This window comes from Hetaerina americana, unplaced genomic scaffold (assembly GCF_022747635.1).
Source record: "Hetaerina americana unplaced genomic scaffold, ioHetAmer1.1.p SCAF_9, whole genome shotgun sequence".
Classification (NCBI taxonomy): domain Eukaryota; kingdom Metazoa; phylum Arthropoda; class Insecta; order Odonata; family Calopterygidae; genus Hetaerina; species Hetaerina americana.
In genome coordinates this window covers 22,270,245-22,294,542 of record NW_027287538.1, presented here as the reverse complement: position 1 = coordinate 22,294,542, position 24,298 = coordinate 22,270,245, and the positions used below count along the sequence as shown (strand labels likewise).

The window sequence follows — 24,298 nt, the reverse complement described above, 5'->3', positions numbered from 1 at the left end:
ATTTGTGAAGGAGTTTATTGCAGAAATTATTTGTTAAAATTTCTACGTAAACTATACTATTGACATTTTAATGTTAACTAAAAATATGCAAAAACTATCATTCTGAAGAAAAATAAAAATGACCAAGAACATGAAATGTGTTGAGAGCTCATGTTTCCAATAAATACATAGGTATTTTCCCATTTATTAGGATCAAGTGATCTAAATCAGTAATTTTAATTGCAGACGTGATAAAAATTACCGAAGCCCTTGTATAAGGATTGGGTTGAAAGGCATATTTTTTAGCTCTAGGGTAGTTGGATTTTTTCTGTCTCACAAATATGAAAGATTTATCCCAAGCGAATATGAATACACATGAGAATCCTCAGTTGAGAAGAAAGTAGAATGGACGGCATTGTTTCTGGCATGATATGACACTGATAATACATTATCCCCAGAATGATCACAAACTATTCAACATTTTCAGTAATGATTTGGGGTATGCAGTACATGATATAAACACAATATATTAGTCTAGTAATTTTGAATCCATTTCATTAAAATACAATGGAAGAGCTAATAAATAATGTTTACTATTAAGGCATTTCTTCATTTACAACACATATTTTGGGTAACTTCAAAAATTACTTAGAATTGAGTATTTTTGTAACAGTGAAAATACTAAACAATATCAACAGATTACTGTGTGATTGATTGGACTGTGGTTGCAACACTATACCAAAGAATGGCAAAGAATGTCTCTAAAATTGGATAGAGATAAAAATATCACTAAAAATAAAATAAAATGTCACTAAGTGTAAGCATAACATAAGTAAATACTAACTGAAAAAGTTTCTGGGACATATCACCACCAATCAGTTCTCGTGCAAAACTGGATGCTCCCATGTGAACACCGAGACCAAGTGGCTCTTGACTAGGCTGCGTCAGCTGAGATGAGATGGACTCATGCCGCTTCTTCCATGGTCTCACAGGAGTCATAACTCCGACCTTGGCTCGATCTTCTGCTGTTTCCTTCAAGTGCTTGTACACTGCACTTATATAACCAGCAATGACAGTGCTGAAACCAGCTTGAACACTCACATCTGGTAAGTATTCCATGAGATTCCAGTTCATCACTATTTCCGGCTGCAAAAAAAAGACAAGAAAAAAAAATACAATTAAAATTAATCAAAAGGTTGAATATCATGCCATATGGTGTGGATTCCCAACCCAAGACCCATGTTCAAATCCCAATAGTAGCAGGATTTTTTAAGGGTATCCCTACTCCCACATTCAGTGCTATGCAGAGAGTACTTCAAGTGGAGCACTCTGTCCATCGAATGGGAAGTTATAATGTTCACCCACAGGCATCTTTCGTCAAACATAGCCTAACCCTTGGGTTTCTTTCCTTCATTACCTTAATATCGTACCCTTTCATAATTACCTACATCCCTAATGGCACAAATTATCATAGCTCTTATTAGCCTCCCCCTAATATCTACTAATTCAATCTGTATGAGACATATTCATAATTTAAGGCTGTTAGGTCATAAAATGATATACATTCACTATTTAGTGTTTTTATTGATGACTTTAGTTTCCTTCAAATCTAATTCACTTTTCTACATAATTGATGCTCACTTCTAAGCACCTTTTGTAATGCTGCACCGGCTTCTTCAATCCATGAGTATAGAAGTTTTCCACCTAGGAATTGAACCAGTTCTTAATGCCAGTCTTGAGCTCCTCTTTGCTTTCAAACCATTGACCACCAGGCGACTGTTTGAAGTGCAAGAAGAGGAAAAAGTCACTAGATGCAAAAAAACAAGTCATCTCTGTCTTGCGAATAGCAGCCCAAAAACATTCATCCACTCAACATTCTTTGGACTTGGTGTTGGTCGGTAAGCATTTTTGGTACACACCTTGCACTCAGTCTGTGATAACTGAGCTTTTCTGTAACAATTGTGTAATTAACCGTGTGGTCAACAAGAGGAAATTTATCAGCCAGAGCACTAATAATTAATCAGATCACAGTTCTTGGTCCACTTGTCAAATGATTTCATTGGTCTGGAACTGGGCCCGCCACTCAACTCTTCATCATGCACATTTATGCACTCATTTTTGAAGTCTCAAAACTATTGTCAAACCTTTTCTTCACCCATTACTGTAGATCTATAAACTAGGCACAACTTCTGATGGATATGGGCAGATGATGATCCTTTTTCACACAAAAAAAGAATCATCACATGCACTTGGCAGGAGCAACGAATTTCACGGACATCGTTTTCTGCATCCGCCAATAGACAAACGACTACTGAATCAAAACAATAACTTCAGTGGCTTCTAAAACAATCAATGCATGGCACTACATGCCCATAACTTTGTTTTTACCCACCAATATTTAAATATATAAAGATGGCCCTTATTTTTCAAATATGCCTCATTTTACTGTGGTGGACAAGGAAACATTGCTTCCACGTGGGTAGACACCCTCAGCTTCACCTAAGCTGTGAAATTTTTAAGGTAACAGATCTTGCTGAGAAATCACAGGGAATGGAATTGCCTCTCCCATCCATAATGTGCAAATGTCACCTATTCCCAAGCTCAGCACAAGCTGAGCTCATCCCTCACCTATCAACCAGCCTTCAGGGATTCATTTCTGCTTTTTATTCTTACATTATTCAGTCTAATTGGATCTTGCACGATATGTGATCAATGTTTAAGAAAATCATAGAACTTTATATGATAAATTAATGAAGATATGAGTTCTGGAAAGTGTATCTATGTAAAGGAAATGATTCTTGAATTATCGGAAAAATGTAAAATCTTGTTACTATGGTGTTTCCAAGAAGCCTGTGCAAAGCATTTATTGATTGCAAACTATAAGGGTGAAAATTTTGAAGTGAACATCTTCAGCATTAATTCGAACATCAAACAAATATATGCAAGTAAGACTTGAACCCAGATTTAAGTCTTGAAGGAACCACATGTCATTGTGATTTATATGGACAGAGGAACTTAACCCCCACAGATATTTTCATCACAAATCAAACCATGCAAGCCAGAGACTTAAGGTGAGGACATGAATACTGCTTTCATCTCTGTATCTCGTAGTTCAAAATTATGGTTATATTCACACAAGATAATCTTCCATTACCCCATCATCCTCATCATTGTCTTCATTCAACACTTCTTCCTTCTCCTGTCCTCCATCATCATCCTCCCCATCCTCTGCTCTTTCATTCCCCTTGACAGCCATGCTGTCATCAGCACCGCCCATTTCTCCAATGCTCCCAAGTCCATCAGGTAGTTTTCCCTTCACCCCAGCATGGTTGGCCTGTAAATGAGAATTAAGAACCAGGTCTTAAATTACAGGAAAGAACAGAGAACAAGAAAGAAAAATAATATTAAAACAATAAAGTCTCCATATAGTTTGATGAAAAATTTAATATCGCACTGATTTCAATTAAATCAATGGCTGCCTCTGAGGCCTTCCCATGACCAAAAATCTAAAAGACATTTTAGGGGTATCCATTAGATCTCCAGGCAAGCCGTCATTTGAATATTTTAAAATCCCTCCTCTAACTTGTATATAAATATCCTACACTTCCCTGTTTTTGTAAAAAGAATCCTTCACACTTCCAAATAAATACACTACAGTGAACTCACCATTATCTTGGCTAATGGATGCATAATGAAGCACAGAAAATATAAATAGACAGAAAATGTGGTTGTGATACAGGGTGCATCAACATAACTTCCTTTTATAAAGGGGTTTTGCTTTATAAAAAAGGAAGTTATGTTACCACACCCTGAAGAAACAGATTCAATTTGAACGAATTAAATTCAGTTTAAAAAAAAGTGACTGCGATTAGGAAACCAATGAACTGTCCTTTTTAATTCCTAGTAATTAATATGACGTTTTCAGCAATGGAAAGAATGATTTTCTTCCATTTTTCAACCAATTTCTAAGGGAGGAATTACAGTTTTACAAGAACACAGAACTATTATCAATTCAATAGTAGAACATATTTTCCTCAGAAAGCTAAAACAATCACCTAGCCAGGAAAAAACAAATTAAGGGTTAAAATAAAAAAAGGAATGCTGGGTTGTTACTCATCATACAATATACCAATTGTAATTTTGCAGCGAAAATAGTTAATGACTTTTTGATTGTAAAACTATATAGATGCTCACCTCAAAGGAGAATATGCAATTTTCGTGGCTAATGAATGTGAAGGAAACAATAATGGGAAATTATGTATTGTACAAAAATATTTAATTTGAAGAAGTTACTACCATTGGCAAATTCTGTCTTTGTAATCAAAATTAAAAACATTTTAAGAAAGCTGAAATATTTCACACTTGTATTTCTTAAAAAGCATATTGAATTCTCAAAGCATTTAATTATCTTTATGATTGTCATGTCATCAAAACTTTGAGAGAGAAAGCACAGATAATCTACAGATGGATAATGAAAAGTTTACTGTACTTTCCATTATCACATGATCCGCCCTGGAGAGAATATTCATCTAATGGTCAAACTTAACATTTTCTACAAGAAGTCCTCAACATTCTGCTTCACAAATTTACAATTAACTTCCAACAACAATTCAATTGATTACTTCATCCACCTCTTTTAAAATGAAAGAGTATAAACTGTTACAAAGCAAAGTTGTATTGAAGTAAATGAGTTCTTTGATGGGAAACTTAAAGTGCGAATTGTCAGCTATCGGCATCTCTAACATTGTTTCTCATGTACTCGTATATGTTTTCCTTTTTCTTTTTTTTATTTTACCATTTCCTGCATTTTCATTTTTGCCTAAACAAGAAGTCCCATGTTTTTTGACCATTTTGAACAAAAAACTGCCCAGGCAGCCCCAGTTGATATCATCTATGTTCTTATGGATTTATTTTTTGAAATTATATAAATTTGATAGAACATTTTATGACTCACAGTTATAATCCCCACTGGAAACAATCATATTTACAACAGCAAACAACAGTAACTACATGGAAATTTAGCAAAAAGATGATTTTAGTTTTCTAAGCTACTACATAATGCTCTGAAACATTTTGAAATGGTCACAGAAGAAAAAAATATCCCATTACAACTCTCAAAGCAAAGATTCACTTGACCCATTTAATTAGAAGTATCAGTATCCGATGAAATACAGGGTCTGTCAAAACATAAGTAAAAATAAGCTCACTATCTTTTTCAAGTCAAAAGTCATTGCCTACAAATTTTTTGTAACTTTGGGATTGACAGTGAACAGTATTTAAAACAGTTTCTGGCGTCACTTGGTGGCAAATCTTCATATTGAACTTGAAATTAAACCACTTGCCTTTTCCACATAGAAAAAATTTTCTATTTACTACCAAGGTTTCGCTATGGTATAACATCATCACCTGATGACATTATACCATTACGAAACCTAAGCAGTAAATAAAAATTTTTTCTTTGCGGAAAAGCCAAGTGGTTTAATTTCAAGTTCAATTTGAACAGTAAAGTTTAGATTGGAGTCCTCGAAAGAATGTAGAAAAGAGTGCAACAAGTGAGGAAAAAGGTCTTTGACAACTGCAGGCTGCACCACGTTAATGCACCATCCCACACCACCTCCCTTGAGTTCCTGGTCAAGCACAAGGTGGCTACTTTGCCCCAGCTGCCCTACAGCCCCAATTTTGGAATTCTAAGACTTCTTTTTGCTCCTAAGCAATAATAGGAGCTTGAAAAAGAACCATTTTGGAAGGCTGTGATGAGGTGCCTACATGAGGTTCCTGACGACATCTTCCAGGAAGTGTTCTAAGACTGGCAGAGGTGCTGGCATCAGTATGTCAATGCACAAGGGTACAATTTTAAACAATTTTAAACACTTAGAAATTTGTAATTTTAACATTTTTGTAATCTGAAGTAAATTTTTTACCCCAAAATTATTCTAATTGTTTTTGGGGCAGATCCTGTCGATGATATGAGGCAAGATTATAGATTACAGGGAATAGAAAGATACCATTTGAAAACCTGCTCAAGATTTTTTTTAGTTTGATGATTTTGAACCTAGATCTTTCAATGTTTTTGGTCAAATGTAAAAATTAAGAGGTTTAACAGAAATATAATCACATAATGATTACATGCACTGCATATTAACTAAATATCCTAAGCGAATGATATAATATAGTAATTCTTACTGGATCAAGCCACAAAAGATATTCCCAACACTGTCTGTAGGATATCTCGATACTGTGGAAAAGTTCCTTATTTCGAATGTTCTGAACAACAAATTCCACGTAAGCGATGGCATCTTCCACTTTTTTCTTCTTGGTGCAGATGATGATCTTATTGAAGTTGGCATACAATATCACAGAGCCGAGGCGTTTGAATTCTGCCACCAACTGAATGTACAGTTTCTTCATTAGACTGTGCAGAGTACGCCTCAATGCAGGGTCATACAGCAGCGTGCTGGGAGTTCTCAACCACCTTTAATGAAAAGTACCAGATTTCTAAAGTTATGGGCCGCAAACGTAGTAAAAAGTAATAAAAGAAGTGCTGTTGCAGCATTTCATACCCATTATAATTATTATATATGCTAGTTAATGATACAATAGCTAGAGAAAGAATGAGACTAATTAGTTTTTGCTCCTTATCAAAGTTAATGAATTGAAATATCAATTCTGAGTGAAAAATGGGCTGCCATCTGTGTGTGAAATTTTTTCAACCAAAAATTCTTTGGACCTAATCAATTTCTAGTAGTATATCCAAAATTGGAACTAGTCTATGCTTCTTTGTGTATTTTTACCCAATTTACACAACAAATTAGAAGCCCTTATTCTATACCGTCTTGGCATGATGTGTTCCCAAACCAACAAACAAATTAATTTTGAGATTTATATTCATATAATTAAGATCAGCCAAAAGAATGGCAAATCATTACATTAAACTGCATTTTTCACCTTTTGCCAGGCTTGGTTAACGTGGGAACAAAATTTCAATGGGAATATGGTGATGACACACAGATATGGACTGCACACATGATGTTCTTCGCATACCCAACTTGTTTAAAATCACACAACACTAACCTATAGAAATGTACAATTTGAAAGTCGGCAAAGACATTGCGATTCACGGAGACATCGCGCAGCCATGTCCCGACCATGGTTCTCAGCACGCGGAATGCACCACTGCAAAGAGCTGTCTCATCATATGCTGGGAGCACGGCCACTCCCGTCTCTCCCATCATTTCCTCCAGGGATGCCTGCGGGATGGTGTCAAAGGATACGCTGGAGCTTGTTCCTGATGCAAAAAAGCAAATTAAGGTTTCTCAGGAACAAAATAGACATTAGTTCTTGGGGGAGTAAATGGCTTGAGATCAAGAAGATATCAGTACCATTGTTTGATGCCAAGTTAATTAGTTTTTGAATGCAGCTAGAGAGTGATTTTCTACAATTAGAATCACCACCATAGAGAAATGTAGGGGGATTCTTTATTAAAAATTCAATTCTGAAGGTTGCACAGGCAAACAAATAAGAGTAATTTAAGTGAATGCATTTTGGGCTAATTACCCTGGAATCTATGACACAGACCTATGGAAGGTGGTGGTCAAATGCTTACTTCACTTAAATGCTTATCACCATTTAAAGTTAAGCAGATTAAGTGGTCTCCAATATACCATAAATGCAAACTCATGTATCAATCAACTTCATTTAAAATATTAATGAAAAAAATCAGGGAGAGGCATATACATTAGAGAGAGGTATTAATAGTAAGTTTAAAAAAACATGCTATGTGAGATGTGAATCACATTTGTCTAAAAGGTTCAACTCTGTAATTCAATGTCATTACTGCCCTGCAATAAAAACATCACAGTTATCACTTTTCTTACCAAAAAAACTACTGTTGTTACAGCTGCCAGCTTATTGGACTTAAGCGGTAATAGCACACAATCAAGCAGTACCATTGAACAGTAACAACTCCTGCTGAATTTTGTACCACACTTCAAAGGACACAAAAAATGATAATGGTCAATATATTGAAACAATTGAAATAAATATCAATTATTCACAACTTGATAACTACCATGAAAAAATCAACTTATACATTACATTGGTCAAAATAGAAACTTCCACGGTTGTTTTACACATGAGATCAATCCATACAGCATTTTAAAAGAGAAACATCACGTACCATCAATGTCATTTACGTGGTGTGACTGGAGAAGTGTGTTGACTGCAAGGCCATCAATATCAAGTTCTACACAAACTGTGCCATATGATCCTGGCTGGTTAGTTAAAATGCTTGAACTTTCCTCAAATTCAGTGAGCAACCTATAACAAAGAAACATAAGTTACAGTTTTGCTGGCTAGTTTATAAAATTGACTTTAATAATTGAAGTAAAAATTAGCATGAGTTGTTTGTGTGAATATAAAACAGATGTAACATAGAAATATGATAGAAAAGGATTGAGAAAAATCTATTCACATAAACACTAAACTAAGAACTTTTATATTCACACTTACTGATACATCAGATGAAACTTTAAAAATAAAGTAAGCCAACTCTACACATTTCTATGCTTCAATGAATGATTACCACACTCAGGGAATTCATGGTGATTTTTTTGCCCATTGATCTCATTATGAAAACTGTATAGGCTATCTGTGATCCATTAATAAGATATATCTATGTCCATGTTGAACTTGGCTATTTTTTATAATTTGCAATGCATATAAATGAAATTACTTATGTGTCACCATTTTTTCCAGAGACTAAAATCTGATAACAAGACCCCACCTATTTCCACAGACAATAAATATGAAGAAGAAACCTATCATTCATATTTACTAGAAATCATTAAATGTACAGAAATGTTTAGCTATTGTATGGTACAAAAAGCTTGAGCAAAACATACAAAGGTGACAAAGGGATACTTTTGACATAAGGGAATTCCTGAAATTAATAAGATTATGATAAAACAAAAGCATCGTAAATCGAAATGCTTTAAAGTATCTTGGTAAAAATAAAATCTGCCAGATACCTTAATACCACCTAAAAAACCTTGGTGACATTTCCTGACTCAAATCAAAGGAAAAAATAATGACATTTACACCAGAGAATTCCGAAAAAATGAACAAAGGTAGGAAACATCAGCAATTTTTTTAAGCAGAAAAACAAATTACCCATTATCATCTGCTTCCCGACCCCCGAGATCTGGTATCTCTGTGGGTGAGCACCAGAGGGAGAAGTTGTGACGTCTTAGATGGCGTGCAAAGAAGAGGTCAGCACCGAAAAGAGTTGGGTCGCGCGGGAGGTTCCCAACTGGAACCCTAAAGTATCTACATTGCTCCAGGGTGAGAGTCAGCATTGACTCAGAGGACAGATAATGACGGACCATAGCACGGGCTGCCCATCTTTGCCATTCAAGGGCAGGTGGTGGAGCCGTTGAGGATGTGTCAGCTACTGAGTACAACTGGACAACGGGGAACTCAGCAAGGCCAGGCATGAGGGACGTGAGCGTTGGGAGATCTGAAATGTCCAGGAGAGGAAATGAACACACGAACCCATTGGTCACAAATTCAATTCATTTCTAGAATGTTTGGAAAATTAATTCCTGAAATGAGAAAAATGGCAGAAGTGTGATAAAAATTTCACAATTTAGTGTTACTTTCCCAAGAATATAAGGAGATTCCAAGAATGACCATCTGTTTTCTCACCCATATATCACTGATTACACTTAACTTTCATAATATTTCACAGGCGAAATTGGTTACCTTCACATCTGTTTAATATTTGTCTTTTTGTGTAAATGCTTCAAAAACCTTGGTTTTCCCAATTACCAGGATTTCATTTTGAGATTTCAAAGTTCTAACAGCCATTGGCAACACCAGATTTTCAAAGAAGACAAGAAAAATGGGTGTGGAAATACAGGGGAAGAATTGGAATGTTAAATGTTATGATGAAGAGGAGAATGTTGAATGAATGAGGAAGTAGGATGAAAAAATTATGCATTTTGTACAGTATAAAGGGATGTAGAAAGTATGAAGATCTGCAAAATGGTTTATTGTAATGTGAGGCATCAGAATATTTAAAGCTGTGTTAGAGAGGACACAGGAGGAAGCAATATTTAGCATCTGGGTCCATTAAAAGCCAACCTTAACTAAGAGACTGCTAATGTCTCATGGAGAACTTCTTGATAGGTTGATATTGTCAAATGGCCTTGCTCCATTAAAACATCCATGAAAATGCAAAGCTAAGAAATCATATTTTTAGAGGATTACTATGTATTGCACACTTCACACAATTTTTACCTCAAGTCCATTATCCCAATTCCTGAAATTAACTTCTTATAGACAAAGACAAATGTCAGCTAATATGTATGAGGTATTGAATAGGCGTGTTTTGCACAATAAAGAAAGGCCAAAAGTTAAAGACATTAAAGAAGGGGTCATTTTAACATAGGGTGTCATATTGTGCTTTATTGAGCAAGGCTTGGAAATGTAGAAGTTTTCAGTCTGAGCCCATGTAAAAACCAACATTAAATGGTTAACTGCATCATAAGGATTGACTTCGCTAAAAGAAAATCTCCACACAAAATTAATAATACAAAGTGTTAAAAAATAATGACAAATTAATCATTGAATCACTTCATATTGTAATTTCAAAGTGTTGAATGAAAAACTGTTAATGTATTTACCATATTCCTGTTTGCTTAAAAGATTTAATGTTGAGAAATTGAATATTTTCAGATTGGAGAGAGACTCCCATAATAATTTAAGAGCAATACTTTAAAGTTATTTTCAGTCATAAAAGGCATACTAATAATTGTAGTAACCAAGGCAATGTATAATTACAATAACCAAATGGATTTAAAAACAAATTTGGGAATACCTTGCTCCCTTAACCAACTCAAAGGCTACCTTGAGACGCAAGGATGAAGAGGAGAAGGTCTTGTAACAAAAAGATTAGTAAAAAGCAAACAACTTACATCAAAAAAATAATTACTCTTATGCTTATACACAATAATATCATGATATAATTGTTTCTAACATAAATTATTATAATAATTAACAGCCTTTTATCTAGCAAACCAAAGGGTTTACGTGAGTTTTCCTTTAACTGGTGCCCATAAAAACTATATCACAGACCATAAAAAAAACCATAAAAGTCACAAGATTGATCCTAAGTCTGTGTTTATAACATAGCTTCAGTAAACATTCCACTGCAATTCTTTTAAAATACAACTGGCCATGCTTATTCTGTGAAATTTTTTTATTACATCTTTTCTATATCCAGAAGTATATTTTGCCTGCTTTTATCTCAAGGGGTGAGATATGTACGTGAAAGAAAAAGGATGTGCATCAAAACAGTTCAATAAAATACGATTGTAAATTACAGCCTTAACTTGTACCTTTCAAAGATTAAACTAAAAATGTTTCACAAATGACATTTAACAGAATTTTAGGCACCTGTGAACATGAGTTGTTTCTCATTTGGATTCTATTGCTGGTACAGACATAGAATTTGGATGACCAAATAAGTGTTCTTTATAAGCCTGTAGACAACATATCGACTGCATCTGACAAAATTCTACAGAGCAGAAAATAAAATTTTAACACTCACTACATGCTGTTCTTGAAAATCAGCCATTTAAAAAAAATCAGAGGTTGAAAAACTCATCACATGAAAACTGTCTCAGGAACTCAGTAAAACCATCTCGAGTGATGCCACTCAGCATACTGACTCAGTGGGGGTTACTTAATACCCATCTAGCAGGAGAAGTCCATCCAAAGAAGAAGAGCGGTGTGCAGAGTGGATTCTATCCCATTATCATTAGGTACCCCCTTGTATGCCAACTAGAAGCATACCAAATCTTTCCCCTTCATACCTGATGGAGAATGCAGGAGAATATAAGTTGGACCCCTCTTCTCATCACGATAATCCTGCAATGCTCTCTGCATGCTGCGATACACACTTCGAATTTCAGTTTCAACACGTATCTCAAAAGCATAATTTCCCCCTGGAGGGAGGGTACTCTCCGCTTTTCCTTTGGCCAACCTGAAAAAACATTGAGATGGATCAGTTAATTTAAAACTATTTTCACTGGAAGAGTAAAATACACACATTCCTGTATGTATGCATTCAAACCAAATTTCTGGATGAATAAACGCATTACCATTATCAATATTTTATACATCAAATTCTGAGTAAGTGAAAAATTGTGATGTCAACAAATATTCTACAAGGCGTAATGAGCAACTGTACGTTTTATATGTACGTACAAAAAATGCAGGTGCTGACCCAAATTTTATGGGCCTTTAACTTTAAAATAAACTCCCAGCTGAGATTAAGGCCTATAAAAGTTAGGCGGCATTCAAAGTCCATCTACTTAGGTTCTTAAAATTAAAAATGTTTTATTCAATTGCTGAATTTCTCAGTAATTCCTCATATGTGTCTTGTATCCACGAATGTATTTCGTCACTTTCCCCTGACGTGTCTTATATCAAGTGTAACAGTTGTAACTACTTGATCGCTGGACAAATAAAATGTATTATTATTATTTAGTTTCTAAAAATGGCGCGATAATTACTCTGCTTGTCCAAACTTGATTCAACTCCGTCGAAAGATTCTAAAAATTTTTTGGAAAAATAGTATTTCTTAAAATTAGTAATTTTTGTAAGCTCTACGCCGAAGCATTCCCAGATACATGGTCAAACCATCCAAATCATTGAAAAAGGCTCTCTCTATTTGCTTGTGTACTGTGATTTCAAACAGTTGAGCATCAAAAAACATCAAATTATCCATGAAAATCTATTACGTGAAAACAGGAAATTTTAATTTTTCCACATCCTGCAATTAGGGCAGAGTGATGTGAATAATTAAAATCAATGATAACTTCCTTTGATCGCAATGAAAAATAATAAACACTGATATTCTTCATAATAAATTGCATTACTATCAGAAACAAAGGAATTTTTTTCTATGACTCAGCATTAAGGTGATGCAATGATTTTCTCATCATAAGTTATGAAAAAAAAATCAGCTTATATTTAGGCTGCATGGTACTTCATTCTGTAATACAGGGGTACAGTATCTTCTTATACTTATCACAGTGATTATGATGAAAGAGTAATCACAGAAGATACTTACTTTACTTCCCTCTCTGCACCAAGCATGGAATTTAAATTTGGCATTCGATTGGTCCGGACTGCATCCAGAACAAAGACGGAAACCTTTTTCGCACTGGGGATGAAGAGAGCCAGCAACATCCTTTTGGATGTGGCACCAATCTTCGATGGTTGGATGCTGAGTGATATGGAAGGATAAAAAGAAAAGTCTCAGCAAAAATAAGAAAACCCTTCATTGAATTAAGTCTACCACACCACTATTTTCTTTAGCTGCAAATTGAAGAAACAAACAGGACATCAAGACACTCTTTAATGACCAACATATTTTCCATGCAGGCTTACATTGGGACAATGGCTACACATTACTTATTATACCATATATATTCATTATTCACTATAGATACCTCTAACACATATTTCATTTACCTTCAGCAATGTATCATACCAATTTAATGTTGAAATACTTTCAACATTATCAATAAAGTCAGTTTAATATCAATAATGTATGTTTAAATGATGAAAAACCCAACACATTGTATGGAGTCTTAAAGCAAAAATAACTGGCATTGAAACTGCTAAAATACTGGGGATTTATATTGACAGAACACTTAACTGGGAGAGCCAAATCATTCAGATCTGAAATAAACTGAGTTGACCTGTTTATACATTAAGAAAGCTCAAAATTCTCATTCCAAATGAGTATTGTTCATTACTTTACCATTCCTTCTTTCAATGTTACTTAATCATCATATTGAGTTATTGGTTTATTCATCACATGTTTAACAAATCCTGCTTTGCACCTGGTGCCTCTTCAGGCTGGGACTCTGTTCTTAACCAGCATGCAGAAATTCCAAGTAACCGTCATATTTGTCCCCTGTATGTGTGTGTGTACATGTAACAAAGCTTAACCAATTTTTCTTGGAGTTATCCATGATCATTGATGTGATAAAATGTCTGAAACCATCTAGCGATAAATTTAAAACAAGAAACAGGTTAAATAAAGAATACAATGTATCTTTCCACTGCCTTTTATTCACGTACAACCAGTTTCAACGCTCAAGCGTCATCATTAGGTACCTTGTGATCACCAGGGTACCTGACGCTTAAGCGTTGAAACTGGTTTCACGTGAATAAAATACAGTGGAAAGATACATTGTATTCTTCATTTAATTAAAATGAATTTCCACAAAGTTGAGCCGGAAACAATTGAATTTTTAAGAAACAGATATAAAGAAGCAACTGAAATAATAATGTTTTCCCACAATTAATTAATTTAACGACTGTATTTGGGGCGAGATTGAGACTTTATAGTCCCTCTTCCACATAAATCCTCCATATTGCATTAAAGAAAATTACAAACACCCATTCCCTAGATGGAGGAAAATCCACCCAGGTGGAAATTGAACCCTCAACCTCAGGGTCAGCAGGCAAGGCCACTATCCCATCACCACCTAGGCCGGCACTGGGCCTATTAATGAACAAAATTTCAAATCTTACCTGTAGTGATAGAGATAAACATGTCTCAAGGAATCTACTTTAAGGTAGGGATGTGATGCGAGGGAAGATGGAGAGTGCAGCTGGTCCAGGTGGAAAGTTGAATCAGCAGCAGAGAGCGATGCAACAGAAGGGTTCAACTGGTCAACAGCACAAACTGTGCCGAGCTGGAGAATGGCACGAAACTCCAGAGGAACCTGGGTCTCATAGATTCCTTCAATGTCAGGTGTAGATAAATCAGCTGTCAGCTCCCTGGAATTTAAAAAGGAAAGGATAGACTTGATTCGCATTCATAGTTACTTTCTACTGTGTAAGTCTTTTGTGTGACTACATTAGTCAGTAGAATTTTAGTGGAAAGAGAAAATGTGAAGAGAAATCAGTTAACAGTATTAGCTTCCTCATTACATTAGATGAGTATCAACATTGGGACCTAGGTTGCCCAGCCAAATTTCTAGAATACTCGCACTAGGTGTCATTAGTGCTCCAGACACCGGTATGGGGGTATAGGCTAATTTTCTCATCCATTTCACCAACCCTTGACTGTACCAATCGTCATTATGTATTGATCCATCAATAGTTATCAAACAGGATGGATATTTTCATAGGAGAGGTTAAAGCTCCACAAAACTAAGCCTTAAGAGCATGTTAATTCACTCAATTAGGGTAGGAGGGCCAACTTCTTTCCCTGGGCCATTATTTGGTTTCCTGTGAAAGTATAGTAACCAGAAAATTGCTTAATTTCAGGAGACGTTAGGTCTAACAGTATTATCCATGGTTTGAACTTGTGACCCTCTCATCAGCAGCCAAATAACCTTCCAAGTAGGATACTATACTCCCATCATTATAAATTTGGTGCATCTATATTTCACAGCACAACATAAAATAATTCTAAAATGTAGAGGTAAGGCTAATGCTTAAATAACAAACTGATGCCAGAAGAGACAAAATTTTGACATTGTAAAAACTTCAAACCTAATGACTCACTGGCTATGTTCTTGGAACAATTCTTCTGAGACTGAGTACTCGTATAAGTTGAAGACAGGTCGAGAGCGAGGGAGGATCCGGGTGCACTTCCTCCAGAGCTTGCCAGTAGGATCTTCATCCCGGGGTGAGCGCTGGTTGACATAGAACACACGGGGGATGACCAAACGAATCTGATGGAGTTCCTGTCCAACCAGAGCCCAGAGACGAAAGACTCCTGGCTGCCCTGTCTCTAAGAGCTGAGGAAAATAAATGGAAAGAGAACTGGAACTGTGAGAGCCATAAGTTTCGGTAACTACAAAAAAGTACGAAGACAAAACTAGTAAAAATTAAGTTGTTTGAGCCACTCTTGGGATTATTTTACCACAAAATATACCAAATATCAACAAAAGTTTCAGAAGTTGGTTAGAAAAATTGATTCAAAGATGAGTTTTGGCACAGCCATAGCCAAAATGCAGTAGAATGCTTCTTTTTCTTAGTACTAGTGAAACAAAAAATGAAATGACTGCCAACAAGTTGTAAATAATTATGAAGGTAATATTTTGTCCAACACAGTAACTGTATAAATTATTAAATGAATAGAATATTCCTTAATATTACCCATTCTGTAAAATAATTTTATGCTATGGCCATCGCCTTGCCAGGGGTTATGGTTATGGTATTTGCTAGTGAGGTGTTTCAGGGTGTTGAACTACACTATCCGGCTATTTGATACTATGATAACAAGAATAAAAAATATTATCATTCCTAATTATCTTATACATATCAAATCTATCTTAATTTCCTTGGGCACAATAACCACTCCCTCATCAATATTATAAGATAATGATGGATTACTCCTTTAGATTATATTTGCAGCATTATACTTCGCATATAGTTTGATACAAACTGAAATATAGTCACACAATACTGCTCTTGATGCTTTAGAGCTTGGATACATAAATTTTCATAAACTAATTTATTCAGCAGTTTAAAAATTTTCATTTCGAACATAACACATTCCATCCCTTTAAGCCCATCTATTTATTAAATAATTTACATGCATTCGCATAAATGCACATTTTTGTAAGTCTGATAGCTTCTATGAAAACTCATACCTTGACATTATTTTAGGACTCAACAATACCAGATGAAACTAAATCCTGTTGCTCTTAGAAATTTGATTTGTTATGTGGGCATCCCTAGGGCAGACATTGTAAAAATTACCAAGCTAAGAACAGCTGTACACACATAGTTTTACACAAGTCTCAAAATACTAGCAACTAGCAAGATGATCAATTTTATTTCAACACATGAAATTAAAAAATCACAGAACCCGAAGGATTCCTTAAAATGCATCACTTTTTAGTAGCACACTAGCTAGAAGCTCTTCCTCATTATCTCAGAAATAATGGTTCACACCTGAATGATTTGCCATGGCGTATTTAGCAAAGTCTCCTGTGCCTTCCTCAGAAAACCACCAATAGTGCCAGCCCCACGTAAGTTACTTTTCTTGTTGCTTGGCCCACTTCCACCACCCATACCACCACGATTCCCAGGGACCAATTGGCCACTCTTGGAAGCACTTCTTAATTCCCTTTGCAGGATCCATTTCTTCTTTAGGAACCTAACCCACTCCACTATTTCTTCCTGTTGAAAGAGGAACAGAGTCAGTCAAAGTCAATTATCAACTGATATTTAACGTGAAACATAAATTTGAATCACAATTAATCAAAAACCACATGACTTAAAACATTGTAAACAGTGGAATCTCTCTAAACAATTACCTCCCACAGTGAGTAGTTTGCATAAGCAGCAAAAATATTTTTACAAAAATGACTTACTTAATGAGCTAATTTTAGCATAATGAGTGATGAGTAGAGTGGAATTTACAGAATGATTGCATGCCTGCCACTTCCGTTTGACTAATTCCAAGAAACTGCAGGAGATCAAGGCGAATGATATTTAATCTCTGAAATTGTTTCATTGAATTGTTGCGCTTCAGTTTGAGTTTAGCACTCATTCTGCTAGCAACTTAAGGTCACTAATGATCACACATTTTTTTCAAATTTGTGTTCAGCGTTTTTGATTCTTTTGGGGCAAAGTTAAATAATATTTTGTGCATCGGTTTCAAAATGTCCCTGAAGAAAAATCCACAAGAAGACAGCCTTGTACAGATAATTGCAGAAATGAAAAGTAAGAACAAGGTGTGAGCAAGGTTGATCTATAGCATGCACATACTATCAGTTGGCATCAATAACTTACATTTTCTAGAAGAGAATGGACAAGATTAAGGAGTTGCTTCAAAGAGCGACAAGAATATCTACACAATGTTTACTTGTTCGTTCGAAGGTTTCCGCGGCGATGAGTAGGTGATTTCCACATTTTTCGGGCTACGTCCGCGTATGTCGTTTAAATGTACAACAGTTTCGCCAGCTATCCTGCTGGCGTCCTCAGGTCAAGGATGAAAGGAAGCTTGTTGTCCCGTCTTATATAGGAAAAATCCGGCGCCAATACCGGGAAATTTCTTGGCCAATCAGGGAACGTCCTCATATTTTCGCGGAATAATTCTTTTCCACGCACTGTGGAGTGGATATCCATCCTCTCTGTTAAAATTTTCTGGCCTTTTAACGATTTCAATGGCCTCTCTGATTATTCTCTGGAAGTATTTTCCTTCTTTCGCTATTATTTTAGCGTCGTCGAAGAGAATGGAGTGTCCAGGTTCACTCCAGGCGTGTTCAGCGATGGCCGATGCTCTAAACTGTTTGGCCTTGGTTGCCCTCTGGTGTTCACTCATGCGTGTTTTCAGCGCTCTGCATGTTTCACCGATGTACCATTTGCCACAGGAGCATGGCACTTGGTACACGCCTTCTGATATTAACGGTGAAATTCCATCCTTGGGTCCGGGTAGGGTGTCAGCTATCTTGGTGACGCAGTTGAATCTGGTCACCACATCATGTTTCCTTAAAGTCCTCGCGATTCTTTCCGAAGTCCCTGCGATGAAGGGGATGGTGACGTAAGCCTTCGGTCGTGGTCTGGAGTCTTCCTCCCTGTCAGGAACCGCGGTGGTTTGTCTCTTCTTTTCTTCCTTCTCGGCCCTTTTTTGGATCATATGAGCGCTGTATCCATTCCTTTGCAGGGCATTTGTCAAGTGTTTCTTCTCGTTGGCAATAGAATCGGAGTCACATATTTTATATGCTCGGTTGACAAGTGTGTCTACCAATGAGGTCTTCTGACTGGGATGGTGGTGCGATGCAGCATTAAGGTAGCGGTCGGTGTGAGTAGGCTTCCTGTATACTCTGTGTCCAAGCCTCCCATTCCCTTTATTTCTCTTCACCATGACGTCCAAGAAGGGCAGTTGATGATCCTTTTCCACCTCCATAGTGAAGTGGAAAAGAATTATTCCGCGAAAATATGAGGACGTTCCCTGATTGGCCAAGAAATTTCCCGGTATTGGCGCCGGATTTTTCCTATATAAGACGGGACAACAAGCTTCCTTTCATCCTTGACCTGAGGACGCCAGCAGGATAGCTGGCGAAACTGTTGTACATTTAAACGACATACGCGGACGCAGCCCGAAAAATGTGGAAATCACAATGTTTACTTATTCTCAAAAATGCTGAAAGGTTGCTTTTCATAGAGATAAACGAAAAACAATCGCAATGCAACACTAATAATGAGAATATCATTTGTGAGAAGGCGAAAGTGATTTTGGTGAAGTGAAAGTGAAGTTGCCAGAAGTGAAGTTCAACTTTAGTGAGTTGAAGAAGATGCCAGGATCACCAGTGGAAGAAGTATTTAAGGAGAACGCTGCATGGTTCAAGTTCCAGTTACATTTCTTCTTGGTTGCTTCATTTCAAGATTGGAGAAAAGACAAAGATGATCCATGATCCTAAACAATGTATGTTCAATTTTCTTTGACTACATTTGTGGTAAATAATTTATTACTTTTTAAGTAAGGTATCTGATTTTGGGGCCCAACTACCCAGCAATTGAAATCATTTACACGTCAAAGGAAAGTACTAGGTATAAGTATGTATCAACAACATTGTACATTCATACAAAAGCAAAAGAAGAGAAAATGATATTCATGTTCTTACAAATCAAGCTTCCTATTCAATTGGAGAATATTTTGATCATTGATTATTACATGGAAAGATTGACTACACTATTGTAATTTCTTTATATTACCACTGTTCTTGTAATATTAACGCATTGTATTCTTCATGTGCATGTTCTATGTTAGCATGCACCTGACCACTGGGAACAACAAAGTATTATTATTAGGCAATAAGTTATACTAGAAGCAGAGAGTCAAGTACATATTGAAGTTTAATGCATCAAACACCCATACTTTAATACAGTTTATTGAGATAGTTCAAGAGCAACAGAACCTTATCAAAACAAGAGAAAAAGCATCATATTTCATCATCAACAACTTTCTCTGCCAGGCAGGAATATTTTCTGAAGGAATTAATTTTACATCATGTACAAGACTTAAATGACATACTCACTAGCATGGCCATACTCAAGTGGCTTAAAAGTCATTCAATTAACACTAAAATAGATTAAAATTCATTGATAACAATAAGTAGAAGTTGACAGAGAAGTAATTAACTATTTATTTTTTAGACTCATACAATTCAAAATATGTATTATCTCTTTTATTGTAGCTCCCATTTACTTTAATTGCTAGTTATTGTAGATATTTTATAAACATAGAGAATGCCAACAGACCCAATTAACTTCAAATAAATTAGGACTTTAAGCCAGTTTGGGTCCTCTTACACTATGACGATATCATAAAACCAAGCCTTACACATGTAGCAGGCATTGACACGAACTTTCATCATTTTCTTTATTCTGGGCAATTTTCTAAATATTAATCACCCACCCCTATCAACCATTGTAATTATATTATGCTTTCATCCACAGTGAAGATATAAAGCTTATCTATTTGGATTGAAGACAACACTAGAAAAATTTGTCATGATTTTGAAGAGAAAATAGACTTTTTTCAAGAATTTTTTACCCTTTTAATATGTGATTCAAGCACACCACATAAATTCCAGTAGCTGGGCCTTTGTGTTGACTATTAGAGATGCAAAACTTTTGGATTCCCACATAATTAATTTATCAGCTTGCAGTAAAGGAAAGCTATAGTAGATATATCATTAGTTTACTTTCTTCTTCCTTCATTATCTACATCCATCATTGTCTAGAGACTCTCCAAAATGATTAACCTCACCCTTGTGGTCCCCATGGAAGGTGGGGAGCCCAAGACTTCCCGCCAGCTTCTCGGAGGCTTGTTTTTGATACCAGTGTTGTTCCATCTACTCCCTCCGGCACTTGCACCGCCTTCACCCTCCGATTGAACCCTCTTCCGTTTATTGCAAACTGGAACAGGACCACCAGCGAGCTTGGACAAGGGTACGTCCTTGTCACCCCTCCCTATATCTTCTATGTCAACTGTTTCAGCTGAAGCATCATTGGAAGGACCACTATCATCAGCATCCTGAATAGAAAAAAATCCGAAGATTCAGGCAATATTGAGAAGAAACGAAACTACACTAAGAGATCACAGCAAAATGGGCAAAGGGTGATCACCTGATGATGCTGCAATAAGTGAAACCTGGGACATAATATATATTTAATTTGTTTAATTGTTCATTTTTATAGTGATTTCTTAATCCTGAACAGAAACAGAACAGCTCAATCATTTATCACAATAAATTATAATGGCCTCATTTTGAACATACCACTAGAATATGGCCAAGAATTTCAAATGTGCATCCTAAATTTTTAGTGAATTTCAGCACAATTTTTCACTAGAGAATTAATATTTTACACCTTTTCATTAATTTTAATTTTCAATGTCTTTTCTCAGATTTTAAACTGGGGTGAGAAAATCCAGCGATGGATCTTTCTAAAACAAGTGACTGTTTTATTAAGGTGTTACTTTATCTACAATATTAAGTTTGCACTATATGGTATCTTCTAGTTTCTGTGGCTTCGTACTGTATAGTGAAATTTGGTTTTTTATATTTAGCATAGGAATGGCAATTTAGATGTTACAAACATTGTGGAAAAGATAATAAACCATGTTATGTTTGCTTGATTAATTTTCTAAAAATATTGTATTCCTTTTGACATGCCTACCATAAATTTCTGATTACAATAAGCACCTATTATAAATGCATCCATGCTTTCATGACCAAAATATGAAAGCTTTCCCACCACTATGCACCACATGGACCTTGTTATCAATTTTCTCGATAGTATGACCTCCCCTCTGCCCTTTACTCAGTCCATATGTGTTTTTCTGCATATTTTTATCTTGACATTGTAGATACAGTGTATTCTACCACAGGCTTACGTAACCTACAAGATATACTCAAGTCACGTTTGAAGGACAAATCTGAGATTAGCATACTGTCATTTTCATCCTTTAATCTTCCAATAATTTCACAGAAATGTCAGAAGTGACCTTGTGAATGCTTCCATAAAAACCTGGATGTCCTGGCGAGGGAAATTTAAGTTACTATGAAGGGTTGTGAAAAGGAGAGTTCCCAATTCAGGAACACTCATTTGCCCCTCTTTCATAGCCATAGGGATGCCATGGTAGAGGTTCTAAATAGGTCTATCCCAAAAATTAGTAATAATTTCCTTGTTGCCTTTTCAGACTCAAAGACATTATCAACAAAGAGTTTGTGCCTCAGGGTCAGGCAGTCAACAATAAGTGTCATGTGGAAGTCCTTGAAAGACTGCAGAAAAGGTTAAATGCATCAGGAAGGAGATCTTTGCAAAGTGGAGGCTGCACCATGACAACAAACCAACCGACGCTTCCTTTCTTGAGTACCTGGCTAAAGCACAAGGTGGCAACACTGCCATATAGCCCCCATGTGACAATATTAGACTTCTTCTTGTTCCCAAGAATAAAAAGGAGCTCGAAAGGCAAGCATTTTGTGAAGGTGAATAACATCAGAGAGGCTATGACAAGGAGCCTGAACAAAGTTTCCATTGATACTTCCAGGAAGTGAACAAACTGACAGATGCCCCGGTATCAGTGTGTTGATGAACAAGGGTGCAATTTTTGAAGAATTTTAGTAATTTGTACTTCGATCTGCCATGAATTTTTTTCCTCAGGTTTATTCCACTTATTTTTGGGATAGACCATGTAATTACTGATACTTGCTGTCTTCTGATAAAACAACCTACTGGAGGCTGAATTGTTTGAATCTTAAATGTTAAAAGGATCTCAAATTTGGACAGAATGGGAAAATTTAATAGATAGTCGAGGCTAATACTTTGTGGAATTCCATTGTAATGTACAAGAAAGAATCAAATTACTTTGTGTTTTCACAGAATAGAATTGTTACTGTCAACTAGTTTCACTACACCAGCATCAACTGGTCTGATGGTACAAGGGGTTACACACATTTCTTGAATCTGAGATGACTTAATGGCAAAGAAACAAAATTAACACTTGGAGTAATTTATACCTCTTATGCAACAATTTCAGAGTGTAAAAATCATTGGCCTCTGAGCACTCAGCTGGACATCCCTCGATGTCCAGCCGAAAGCTTTAGTCAGTTAAGCTATTGTGGCATCCTCTTAAACTCTGAAGTTTTGGAGGCTTTAAAAGAACAAGATGTTGTGATGAAATACCATACATACAATATCACAGGCATTCGTAGTCGTGCGCAATGCACCTCAGTCCATGAGCTTAAAGCCAACTTTAAACACTTGGGTTGTTTTTACCTTTGACAAATTCCAAGAAACTGCAGGAGATGCCGCAACAGTAACTTTTAACGGAGTCATCCGCTAATGTGCATTTCAATGCAACAATTTCAGAATTCCCAGTTTGAATCCCGGCAAAGGCGATTGATTTTTACGGTCTTTTTAAACCTTAATCTTTTTACAACAAACAGAATCTTAAAAGCCTATTACCATCAGTGAAAGATCCTGTGGAGACCATTCACCTGAGTGGAGTTTACCACCTCCAAAGTATGGATTGCCAGAGATCATACATTGGACTAATGGTAAGAAGTCTACAGAGTTCGAGCAGAGGAACATCGCCGGGGTTTCAACAAAGAAACAGGAGTACCACAATTTGCAGCCAACCTCCAAACTGAAGGTCATCAGGTGGACTTCATGCCGCAGATGATACACAAAGAGAAAAAAAGGGGCACGGGCGGACGTTTGTGAACTATATTCTATTCTAAAACTACCGCCTTTTCTCTTTCCACTTCTCCCTCTTAGATATTCCACAATTACTTCCTCACAATCACTTGGATCTTCTTGAATGACCTTCACCCTCACTTGGAACCCTGTGACTAGCCATCAAACACCAAACACCCTCTCCCATCTCTTTCTCTCCTTTCACACCCACACCTGTCTCCACCATCCACTGCCCAACCCCACCATTTGATGATATGTGTGTGTGTGTGCAACCTCTTGCACCATGAGTCCAGATAATGCTAGCGTAGTGAAACTAGCAGACAAAAATTCTTTTCTGAGGAAATACAAAGTAATTTGATTCGTTCTTGTGCATTACAAAGAGGAAAATGATTGCTTGGAAGGTTTTACAATGGCCAATAATAGAGTGGGGAGAGATAAGGATCGGGATGAGGGAAGGGTGGGGATTAACCACAAAATGATGGTCCTATATGTTTCAATTGTCCATTGATTCTCCAGCAAGGAATTGATCCCATGAGTCATTATTTCCATTTAGTACTCACCCTCCCCTCAT

General features: G+C 36.3%; 1 protein-coding gene across 1 annotated transcript in view; it reads right to left on the bottom strand.

Moving 5' to 3' along the window:
• Positions 1-24,298, bottom strand: part of PolE1 (DNA polymerase epsilon catalytic subunit 1) — a 53,393-nt gene that overhangs the window by 3,723 nt on the left and 25,372 nt on the right. The window contains exons 19-32 of the mRNA XM_071598026.1: positions 22,406-22,591; positions 22,221-22,310; positions 20,795-21,061; positions 16,969-17,196; positions 15,571-15,806; positions 14,590-14,838; positions 13,115-13,270; positions 11,853-12,022; positions 9,148-9,493; positions 8,156-8,295; positions 7,051-7,264; positions 6,163-6,451; positions 3,134-3,313; positions 824-1,125 (exon numbers count right to left, since the gene is read on the bottom strand). Coding sequence (XP_071454127.1) covers positions 824-1,125; positions 3,134-3,313; positions 6,163-6,451; positions 7,051-7,264; positions 8,156-8,295; positions 9,148-9,493; positions 11,853-12,022; positions 13,115-13,270; positions 14,590-14,838; positions 15,571-15,806; positions 16,969-17,196; positions 20,795-21,061; positions 22,221-22,310; positions 22,406-22,591 — 3,053 coding nt within the window. The remainder of the gene's footprint in view (positions 1-823; positions 1,126-3,133; positions 3,314-6,162; positions 6,452-7,050; positions 7,265-8,155; positions 8,296-9,147; positions 9,494-11,852; positions 12,023-13,114; positions 13,271-14,589; positions 14,839-15,570; positions 15,807-16,968; positions 17,197-20,794; positions 21,062-22,220; positions 22,311-22,405; positions 22,592-24,298) is intronic.